Source organism: Nipponia nippon, unplaced genomic scaffold (genome assembly GCF_047370975.1).
Source record: "Nipponia nippon isolate SJK-2023a ecotype South Korea unplaced genomic scaffold, ASM4737097v1 scaffold_9, whole genome shotgun sequence".
In the NCBI taxonomy this organism is placed as follows: domain Eukaryota; kingdom Metazoa; phylum Chordata; class Aves; order Pelecaniformes; family Threskiornithidae; genus Nipponia; species Nipponia nippon.
Genome location: NW_028262413.1, coordinates 47,834,635 through 47,845,290, shown reverse-complemented (window position 1 = coordinate 47,845,290; position 10,656 = coordinate 47,834,635). Strand labels below are relative to the sequence as shown.

The 10,656-nt window shown below is 40.1% G+C and overlaps 1 protein-coding gene across 10 annotated transcripts in view; it reads right to left on the bottom strand.

The window, feature by feature from the left end:
- Positions 1–692: 692 nt before the first annotated feature.
- PIAS1 (protein inhibitor of activated STAT 1) overlaps positions 693–10,656 on the bottom strand; it is a 63,338-nt gene continuing 53,374 nt past the window's right edge. For 3 of the 10 annotated variants that reach the window (XM_087745438.1, XM_087745441.1, XM_087745439.1), the window contains 6 exons: positions 10,491–10,651; positions 8,550–8,680; positions 8,058–8,235; positions 6,725–6,867; positions 6,351–6,388; positions 693–4,844 (listed from right to left, as the gene is read on the bottom strand). In XM_087745438.1, the coding sequence (XP_087601564.1) occupies positions 4,548–4,844; positions 6,351–6,388; positions 6,725–6,867; positions 8,058–8,235; positions 8,550–8,680; positions 10,491–10,651 (948 nt within the window). In that variant the 3' untranslated portion in view covers positions 693–4,547. Of the gene's footprint in view, positions 5,382–6,350; positions 6,389–6,724; positions 6,868–8,057; positions 8,236–8,549; positions 8,681–10,490; positions 10,652–10,656 lie in introns of all 10 variants that reach the window. The other 7 variants (XR_015701686.1, XR_015701688.1, XR_015701685.1 and 4 more) reach the window with 7 other exon arrangements.

The window sequence follows — 10,656 nt, the reverse complement described above, 5'->3', positions numbered from 1 at the left end:
GGATTTCCCCTGTAACTCTCCTCCCACTGGTCGCAGTTAATCTCAATGTTTGGACAAAAACCTCACCTACCTTGATGCCGAGCCTTTGAGCACCAGCGCCTTTTGGAGGTCTGCCCACGGCGCGGAATTTGGTGTCTGCCCACCGGCGCTGTTCCAGACCTTCGCTACAGAAGTACCAGAGATGAAGGTGAGCAAAAACCTCGGTTGCTTTGAACGCGAGCGTGATTAGCTTATGAAACGACGAGCTCGTTTAGAAGCATTTGTTTCCAATATGCATCAATAGCCAAATTACAAATGATCCAATACACAGCTTAATTCTTCCCTATTGACCAGAACAGTTGATTAACAGATCCTTTCAGCTGCAGACAATATAAAAGCTTGTATGTCATGGGGACTGATCAGCTCAAAATCACTTTGGATTACTCCAGAACGCATCCATATGGTAACAGGCGGCTCCTACCCTCGCTGGGTGGGTAAACATTACCCAAATAAAAGCTAGCAAAAAGGAACCGCACTTCACACGCGCTCACAAAACAAAGCAGGGTTGTTAGAGCTTGGAGAGGCCAGCCTGCGCCACTCGTGCCACAAAACGTTTAGAAGCAAAGCATTCCTGGTCAAAAGGGACCTTTGCAACTCTGAGTTCACAGAAAACACCCTGCCCCCCCCCCCTTTTCCCCCCAGGAAACACAACGTAACTGAATGTTTTTTATTACATCTAAAGATTTCTACATAAACAGGTAACATTCAATAGGTAAACCATTTTTTTTTTCCAATGCATATAATAAATATTTTCACTTGGTACTTTTATACAAACTGACATTGGTCTACTATACATTTTTAAAAGCCATTTACTGGTTTGGCATGCCGTATGGAAACTAAGAGAAAGTTTTAAGGCAATGAATGACAGATTTAAATTCATGGAATTAATGGTATTTTTAATATTCTGCTTATATACATTTTTCCCTTTGTTAATTAAAACAATTAACAGCAGCACTTTTGGGGACCACCAGCAATTTTCCCTTGTTAGAAATCTAAGCTCTGTTAAAAAATAAAAAAAAAAAAAAAGAAAAAAACAGTTACACTGACAAACCAAAATCCTTTCTATTTAAAATGTGCTTAAAACCCTGAAATGTTCAACTGCAACGAAGAATTAATTTTCAAAACGTTCTCCTCACAGTCCTTAGCTCTGTGTTGGGAGGCAGGTCCAAGAGAGTCCAATGGAAATCTATCAGTCATCCCGTCCTTGAAAGGCTTATTGAATCCTTGCCACGGAGAGGAAGGGGCAAGCCTGGAATTGCCGTCACGTCTATCATTACGGAAGCGCTACGAAGTTTTTAACGCATGGCATGGGTTATAGTTTAGCACGGTTTTTCGTCTTCTGAAGGATGCATCAGTAATGCCCTCAAGAGCGATTCAAAGCCACTTCCACCCTGCTATCCGAACAACAGCTACGCACCGATACCGGTGCATAGATGTACGTACAGGCGCAGGGCGCTGTCGGTAACACAGACGCACGCACGTGTGCGCACACCCCGCTCCTCCGGTGGAAGAATTTGAGGACAAGAGACCACGAGCGTAAGGATGACAGAAACTCTGCCATCTGCAGCGAACGGAGCAGTACCGCAAGCCGGGCCGCCCTGGGCCGCTCTACCCCACCTTTGGTAACAGGCGAACTAACGGAGACTGAGTTTTGGGGTGACATTTGCAGGGAACTTGTCGAGAACTCAGACTGAGACTTCTACCAAGCAATGTTAACTGTGGTCAGAGGCACAGAGAATTATCAACTATAAAGAACACCCTAGCATGAAACAGGAATACTCACAAAGCATATGGGATTAATACCACAAAGGAGGACTTAAGAACATTTCTGTCCCTTCTTTGTAGAGCAACGAGGTTAAAAAATGCCCACGGTGAACTGAACAGCCTTCCTCCCCTCCCGGGTAACTTGTGAGGAAATGGAAGACGTCATCAGCTGACCTCACTTTCCACAAGCTCAGACGGGCATAGAGATGCCAGGTTCCGTGTTACCACACACTCGCCACATTTAATTTGTTTATGCGAATTAACAAGATTTTAATACCATTGCCAAAAGTGACATAAGCTGCTCTTCAGGTCATCTTTAACAATACAGTCAATGGAAACGTTGCCACAATCGTCAGTAAAACAGCCACAAGCTCTCCCGAATTTCTCTTAGGTGTTTCAGAAGCTGGGGACACGCACGCTCCCAGTTACACCGATGGCAGTCCTACTCCAGATTTACAAACGGTATTATAGCAAAGCATATGCTCTGAAGTTACCAGGTTAGTATTCATGACTAAAATGTATGAGATATATTCCTAGTGTAGGTTTAATCACTTCAAAATCAGACTGAGTTTAAAAAATAAGTATTTCCCATTTTCTATCCTTTTATTTATTTTTTAACTGACATTTAATAAATTATAAAATTGGTGTATGGTGAAATATATATATCAGCCAGATATGTATGAAATACACATGCATGGGAAAAACTATTTAACTCACTTTTAACTCACACACACAGATCTATAAATACATATATACACACACATATACATATAAACACAAACATTTGTTTTCAAAATTCAAGTCAACTATTTAGTGGCAGAGGGATGCTGTAAAAACACTAAAAACGATTTTGATGCCACATAATGTGAACCTTTCAAATAACCATACGACTGATCATACAGCAATACCTAATGCTACTTGGATTAAAGATTTTTTTTTCTTTTTTCCTTTTTTTTTTTTTTCCTTTTTTTTTTTCTTTTTTAATCAATGCAAGATTTTGAAACAACTTCATAGGCAAAATGTGGCCCTTGTCAATGCTCAAAGCAACTAGCTGCAATCAACAGTTTTGGACATTAAAAATTCAGACAAGAATCTGCTAATTTTAGTATTCCTTACTCTCTCTTCCTGATAAACTTGTTACCTGCACTTTCAACCAGTTATAAAAATATTTTTCACATCAGAGGAAATATTTACTCTCTCTGACATGGACTTTGGGACACAAGAGAATCACCTCCCTCCCCCTTCTCTTACTTTAAAGAATCTCCTGAAAAACTGCATTCCAGCTATTTACACATTTCACTCTTTAATAAGAACGGATCAGCCCAAATGACCCACCAGTTTAAAAAAAAAAAAAAAAAAAAAAAAAAAGATTTTCCTATGCCATGCACAACTTAAAAAGGAAAAGAAACCAGGAAGTATGGCTCAAAATTCAACATAAGCGTGCTGAAAAATCAGGGAAATCAAAATAATTACAAGGCCAAAAAGAGAAAACTGAATTTTGAAACCCACTACCCTACGAGACTTCAATAGGTAGCAATATGTTTGAGTACATGGGCTACAGGGTGGGGCTTTTTTATTGGGTTGGTTTTGGTTTAAGAGACTGACACTGAACATTTAATACTAATTTTGATGAATGCGAACTCAGAAGACAGTGTACCAAGACCATTATCAGCTGCACAAACCATGCAATAGCGTGTTGGTATTTGTATTTTCTTCCTTTTGTTGACAAGTTCACTTTTAAGCAGGAATTTCATCTACTGCAGCTAAAAGTAGGTTTCTCCAGACAGAAAAAGATAGGCCTCGATTCAATAGGCCACTTATACACACATGGCTAACTTTAAAGCACAAGCAGTTCCACAAATTTAAAACTGACACATGCTTAATATTTTGCTGATTAGGATCTTACATTATTTTAAAAGGATTTCATAGTAAGTTCTTAGAAACAAAACCCTACAGCCCAATGTGTTGATGCTTTTATTTGGGGCTAGATTCTATAAAAATTCTCTGACTTGTCCTGCATAAGCACAGCCAAATAAATCCTCAGCCTGAGATTTTATGGACCCTAGCCCTCAAGAATAACTGGTGCACTAATGAGCTTGCAACATGCTTGATTAAAGCACGGAATTGCAAAAAATAATCATCTGAACAGAGGGTCACACAGAACCAGAAATGACAAAAAAAAAATCCCAAAAAACCAAACCCACTCCTGAAAGGCTATGTCCTGCAAACAGAGGGGATGCTGTGGAAAAGTTTGGGTAGGGTTTATTCGGCTTTAAGCATAATAAAATGTGCACTAAATATGGGATGGGAGAATTAGATTCCACCAAACATAAATGTCTCCAAGAGGAGAAAAAACCCTCTCACAAGTTTGAACTTTAAAAGTTCAGCTGCTTTCCTCTTTATGTTACTGTGAAGAAAATAATGCCATTTGTGTCCAAACTACGGGGAAAAAAAGTAACTTATATGACAAATGCACAGGTGTAAAATCTTCAACATCCATAAAAAGGAACTGAAGCTCCTTGTTTTTGTTAATTTTGTTTGTTTTGTGTTTTTTTTTTTTTTTCTTATTTTTACCAGTGAGGCCATCTTAGGTTTATATACAAAAGTAAAACTGAAAATATACTTTTGTTCTCTGTACACATAAATTTTTTTCCCTAAAAAAGGAAAAAAACTTGTCTATGTTTCTAACATAAAGTAAAACCAAGCACAAAGATTTCCTCTGATGAGTTCGTTTACTCCAAAAATCAGTCCAATGAAATAATGTCTGGTATGATACCAAAGATAGACGCCGTGTCCGTGCTGCTCCTACTTGCAACTGGATGACCATGATTCTCTCGCAGGCTGTTGGAGGAAACAAGACTGCTGTTACTGCCACTATTGCTACCGTTTGTGGCCGGCAGAGAACTGCTTCCTCCTGCATTTAGCTGATCGAGAAACATCTGAGATGAAGTGTATGGGAAAAAACGAGAGTGTAAGAGTTCTTGATCATCTGATGCGGAAACTGCCGCAGCTGCAGCGGCAAGAAGGGATGTGTTGTAATGCTGGGGGGAAAAACAACATTTTCAAGTTACATTTCAGACACCATAGTTTTGATTCAGACCAGCACAAAAGAAGGTATTTGCAAGCTAAAGCTCTGACAGCTTCTGGATTTTACACCAGCTCGTCTACTCAACCCTTCTGTAAGGTAAGTGGACCGATGCAGTGAACTTTTACCTCTGCAGCCCCTGATTTCTAAAGCCAAAAGAAATTGGAAATACTAGTATTAGTAAGAGCAAACGCTAGGAAGGTAGCAGTATCGCAAGACACCCAAAACAGTAAGAAAGGGTAAGAAGCAGCACTCTTTTACCTCTTCAAAATATTCCTTGGCGGAAAAATTCCCCAAAATTCAAAGAAACATTTTGCCATCCCTCTCCTCCGCTCAAAAGTCACAGACCAACCACAGCTGGTGAAACTATGTGCTAATCACCGTTGGTGGAGGAAAGCATACTTCTGTGAAAAACGCATTTAGAAATAGCATGCTGAGTCCCATTAGATGACAGCAAGGGCTGTCCCAAGTTAGACTCTCTGCTGGGCAGTCCCTGAAAGGCAAGAACTTTAGCTATCAAGAATCAGATTTTAAATACAGTCTCTCTGTAGGATAATTTTGCTCTTGATGTTTCTTTCTACAATGATGAAACATCCATGCAGGCTATTCAGCCTTGTTCCCCGGCATTTATGCACTGGTATAATTATGCCATATCAGTGCAGCATCAGACTTCTGCACTACTTGGTTCAGAATAATTCTTGTACCTGTGTTTTACTGAACATCAAGATAGCTTTTCTGAATCCAAACGCTACAGTGCAGGCTCTGGTCTTAATTATGATATGAAAGTACCCCTCTACATTTAGTGCAATTCTCCTCCTTGAGATTGCAGAACAGACATGAAGAGACAAAGGGCAGGCGAGCCACCCCAGCCCCCTTCTTTTCTTGGAGGCACAGGAGGAGAAGCGATCGAGTGGGAGGACTTGCCAACCCAGACACCTTTTGAGAATGACCCGCTTAGTTGCCAAAACTGGAGGAGCCAGCACCAATCTAGCGCACCATTTCAGTAAGCACTTACAGAAAGGTGGCAAACATGGTATGAACAGGCACACAGCCCCAGAAAAACCAGAGCTGCCCCTGACTGCCTGAATTGTGTAAAGGACTGCCAAGAGTCCCAGTGGCGGGGCCCAGACTGTGAGACGGGCAAGGTCAGACCTCAGGTCTGAAAAACTGAGGAGGTGGCTGGTGGACCTTCAGCCACGTTGTCATTCCACAACACAACAGTGGCTGACTGAGCTTAACCCTTGGAAACCAAAATGTTTACCTTTTGTTGCGCCTTATCCTACACCCCTATTGAGACAATGCTTATGTTTGGTCAGTGTTTCTATGTGTATAAAATAAAGCTGCAGCCTGCCTGCATTTACACCCACATCATACATCTGCTCCTTCCTTGCCTATACATCCATGCCAGCAAGTCCTTCTCAGAAAAGATATCTGCCATACGACTTGATTTTCCTCGACTTACCTGATTGTCTCCTGACAGGAAAGGGAAGAAATCTAAACCTGTAAAGAGCCAAAGAAAAAAAATTAAGCTTCTCAAAACAAACAAGCACCTCCCCATTTTTCCACCATTTATTTTGAAATAAAACCAGCATAACACTGATGACACTTCAGATTCTCTTCACTACCGGAGCTTGCAAACCATCAACCTTTTAAAACCTTAAAGTATTAACCTACATTTTCTTTTTTATTTTTTTTTAATACCATCTCAGCATCTGTGGATGCAAAATAATATTTTGCACTAGTGGACTGTCAAATGGCTGCATGTTTAAATCCTTTTACAGTAGTTATTATTGCTTGGAGAACTGTACTTGCAGCTATGAACAGCCAGAAGCTCACCTTGCAAGTCATAAGGCATAGGTGTCATATGGAATGGATGCCTGTAGTCTTGGATAAGTGATGTATTGATGTAGCTGGTGTCAACAGCAGGAAGGCTTGGTGTTCTTGACACAGGAGATGCTTGATGGGGTAAACTTAAAATGCTGGAAGAAACAAAGGCTTGTTACAAGCGTAAAATACAGTCTTGGCTTTAATGCTAAAAGAACAGCATTTGAAGATCTCCATTGCTGTCCCACGCAGGGTATGCCTATTTTCAAATTCAACACAAAGTAAACCTCTCAATATGCATTCTGAACTTTGAGACAGGTGCACAAGTCCTCTCCTACTAAATTTCAAAGCTTCACTAGAAAGCGTCAAGATGCTACAGCACTTCAACGAGTCTTCTAAGGACTGTAAGGGGGGCTGGGGGGGGAGACATGAGTATCACGTTCCCCCAAGTAAACTTTGCACAATCTCATTTTATCAGAAAAGTTAATTCAGTCCAAGCCAGACTGCAGCCCAAACAGCTGAAGTCTAGCAAAATTAAAAGCAAAGCAAAGCTCCATCTCAAACAGTAGAAACTGATGACTCACTATAAATGGTACTGGGATCTCTGCTACAAAATCCCCTAAGCCAGGACAAGACAGTCCTAAAGGTACACTGAACCCCCCCAAAAAGGTGCAAAACTGGGTAACACAACAGATATGCTCTACAAGGTAATTAGCAACAGAAGACAACCAAAATGGTCTTGAGGAGTTTTAAGTCATCACCGAGTCATTTACACCGCTGGAGTAGTAATCAGTTCAACAACAGGATCCCTTCGGTTTAGCCTCAGTTTTCATCCCACATGTTTATGTAAGCAAGGTGCTATTAACAGCTTGCCTACTTAGGTGTAATCAGGTTATTCTGGCATTCTTTATTACTACGCTACTGGCAGTAATCACTGGCAAAACCCACACACTCCCATACCACACCCAGGTTTCTCATTGCGCGCTCTCTCTCTCTCTCTCTCTCCATATGTTGCTGCTTTCACATTTCCCTATGGAAGAAAAACATTTCCAAATCTGCAAAAAGCGTATTTCTAAGCCACAACCTTTTGCACCATTTTATACTCATTTTCACAAATATAAGTGTAAATACCATTTAAAAAGAGTGTATCGCGTTACACACTTCAAGTTGTTATTCCAATCTTTTCAGGCCTTGTGACCTGAGACCAAATCCATTTGCTATAAGCTACTAAATCAGGATATAATGCAAATACAGAACTTTCTAGACACAATTTCTTTCGAAATTTGTTACTACTCTCCATCGTGAGTATATTCTGTCTGCATTGGCCTGCATATTTTATTCTCACCCCTTATTATTTAACGGTGATGCTGGAGATATGGAAGGGCAGCTTCTCTTTGCAGATGGTTCCTCCTCCTCTTCATCTGATGAGCTGTCAATGGTTAAATCAATCACTTCTACTTTCTTATTTTTATTTGACTGTTGGTGAGAAGACACCTGATGTTCCAAGGAAGAGCTTATGCATCCTATACAAAAGTAAGTCAACATTATAAGCTGTAGCTTACAACAACACTACGATCATCATAACATCACAGCTTATTATATGCCTTTGTAAATGAAGCTTACAGCTTAGAATAAAAGACAACAAAATACGTTGATAATAACTAAAAAGTACCATCAGCCCCAAACAGGTATTACTCAAGTAATCTTTCTTACAAATGATCATTAAAAGCTACAAACATACGTGCAAAAATGAGCATTTTGAAAAGTTAAAAGAATATCGATACTTAACAGTTCAGCAGTATGACATTCAGTCCACACACCCCAAAACATGACTTACCATCAACTCCGTTGTAAGACGCAGTTACTTCCTGCACTTCCTTCTTCGATCTCATAGGAGCCCATGATCCATCCTCCTTAAACTGAATTTCATCACAATCTGTACAATACTTCAGGATTTCCATGAACAACCTGTCAATCAAAAACATTTAATATCAGTCCTCAAAAAGAGCTTAACTACTTTTTTTCCCTCCAATATCTTTATTAGTCAGTGTAAGTTTGAATTAGTGTTTAAAAAGAGTTGAAAGCTTTCATTGTTCTACCCTTCTCTCATCTGCTTCCTTGATAAAAAGGAGTCATTGAAAAATTTAAATATTCTCTAAAATAAAAATCTGCACATTCACGTAGAAGAACTAAGAGAGTGGAATTCTGCAGAGCTCATGACACAGAACTCTCCATTTCCCAAAACGAAGGAAGAATGTGAACTAGCATTTTAAAAAAAAAAAAAAAAGTCCTTCTTACCCATATTCATCTTTGACAATATTTAATTGAGGAAGCCCATATCTTAAAGGAGTCCATACAGCTGAGTATTTAAGGACTGGTATTTCCTGAAACCTCTTTATAAGCAAAAACTTCCTAACAAAAGCTGAGCATGGGAATCTAAACTTGCAGCCTCTTCTCCTAGCTGCACCTCCTAAAACTTTTAGGATCCTGGCACCACATCACTCCCAGTGGGAATTCCAGCTTTTGACAAAGGCTATTCATGTGGTTCTGCGTAGGAAAGAGCTTTGCTTTAATTAGAGAGAAAGTTCACTCTTTCCCAGACTGAAACATTTTCCAGAAACAACCTTCTCTTTGGGATGCTATATCACCTAATTTCCAACATCTGCACCTAGCAACACAAGAACAAATAAGGAAAATGTGTTGCTTTAATTATTACTACTCTTAGTCTTTACTATTTTAGGCTGAAACCTAGAACAAGGAACCCCACAGTTCTTTGGTCCAAAGCAGAGACCTGTAAATCTCGGGGTCCATGAATCCAAAGCAGCCTCTGCGAGCCCTGAGTGTCTCTTCAAGAGCCTTCCACAAGGCCTGAAAGGGGATCCCGAGCGATCCCATGCTTCACCGGCAGGTCACCATAACTAAGCACGTACTCACTAAAAGAGACTCAGTCATTTGTGAGGTGGTTTTCTGGGGTTCTGCGTTTCAGGGTTTTTAGTTTTGCTTTTCGGCGTTTTGTTTGTTTGTTTAGGCACCTTTTTTGTTTGGTTGGTTGGTGGGCTTTTCGGTGGGCTTTTTTGATTAAAACGTTCTGAGAGTCTTCTCAGAAGACTCTAGTTGTTCTCTTCCTTTATCACACTTTGGAAAGAAGGTGCCTATTGGAGGAATTAAAATGCAAACCCAGGAATACATACTTGGCATTTCTTCATGGAGACCAATACTGGATTTTCTTTTTTTTTTTTACTGTTTTGCAGGTAGGCAGTACCAAGGAATCAATCTCTGTGTCACTTTCTATATACAGCAACTCCCCAAGTGTGAAATTGTACATGGAATTGTACATGCATTTGGCGGGTGGCAGTATTTATTTGATCTAACATGTATGTCTGCTATCAACTATGCCAGGTTTGTGCAGTTGCTCCATTAAAAGAAAAGACAACGTGCTGTTTTCACCTAGGGATGGAATACTGAAAAAAAACAAAACAAGAAAGCCCCCACAACTGTTTTGGGCAGGATAGCTCAAAAATTTACCTAGGATTGGAAGGAATACCTTTCATTATTATTAACTTTAACAGTTTGATGACCACAATTCTTCCAGAATACCGAACGAAAAGGTACCTGGTTAGTAATTCGTCACCAACAGCAGGGAAATTAAATGACACAATAACTTAAAACAGGTCTCAGCCAGATAACCAAGATTTCAGAGCACTGCGTTCTGTGCAGCACAGAACAGTAAGCAGAGAGTGTAAGGTACAGCCTTCATTTTGATTCAGGTTTTACTTACCCATCAATAATGAGATGCTCATAGGGAGCCTTCTTGTCACAGACAGGGCAAACCCAGGTTGGCTTCTTTTCATTCATTTGAATATACAGAGTGGCATCAAAACACTGCAGGTGTGAACAAGTCAGGGCCCTACATGGTATAGTTAGCCGCATTTTACCAAGCTGTA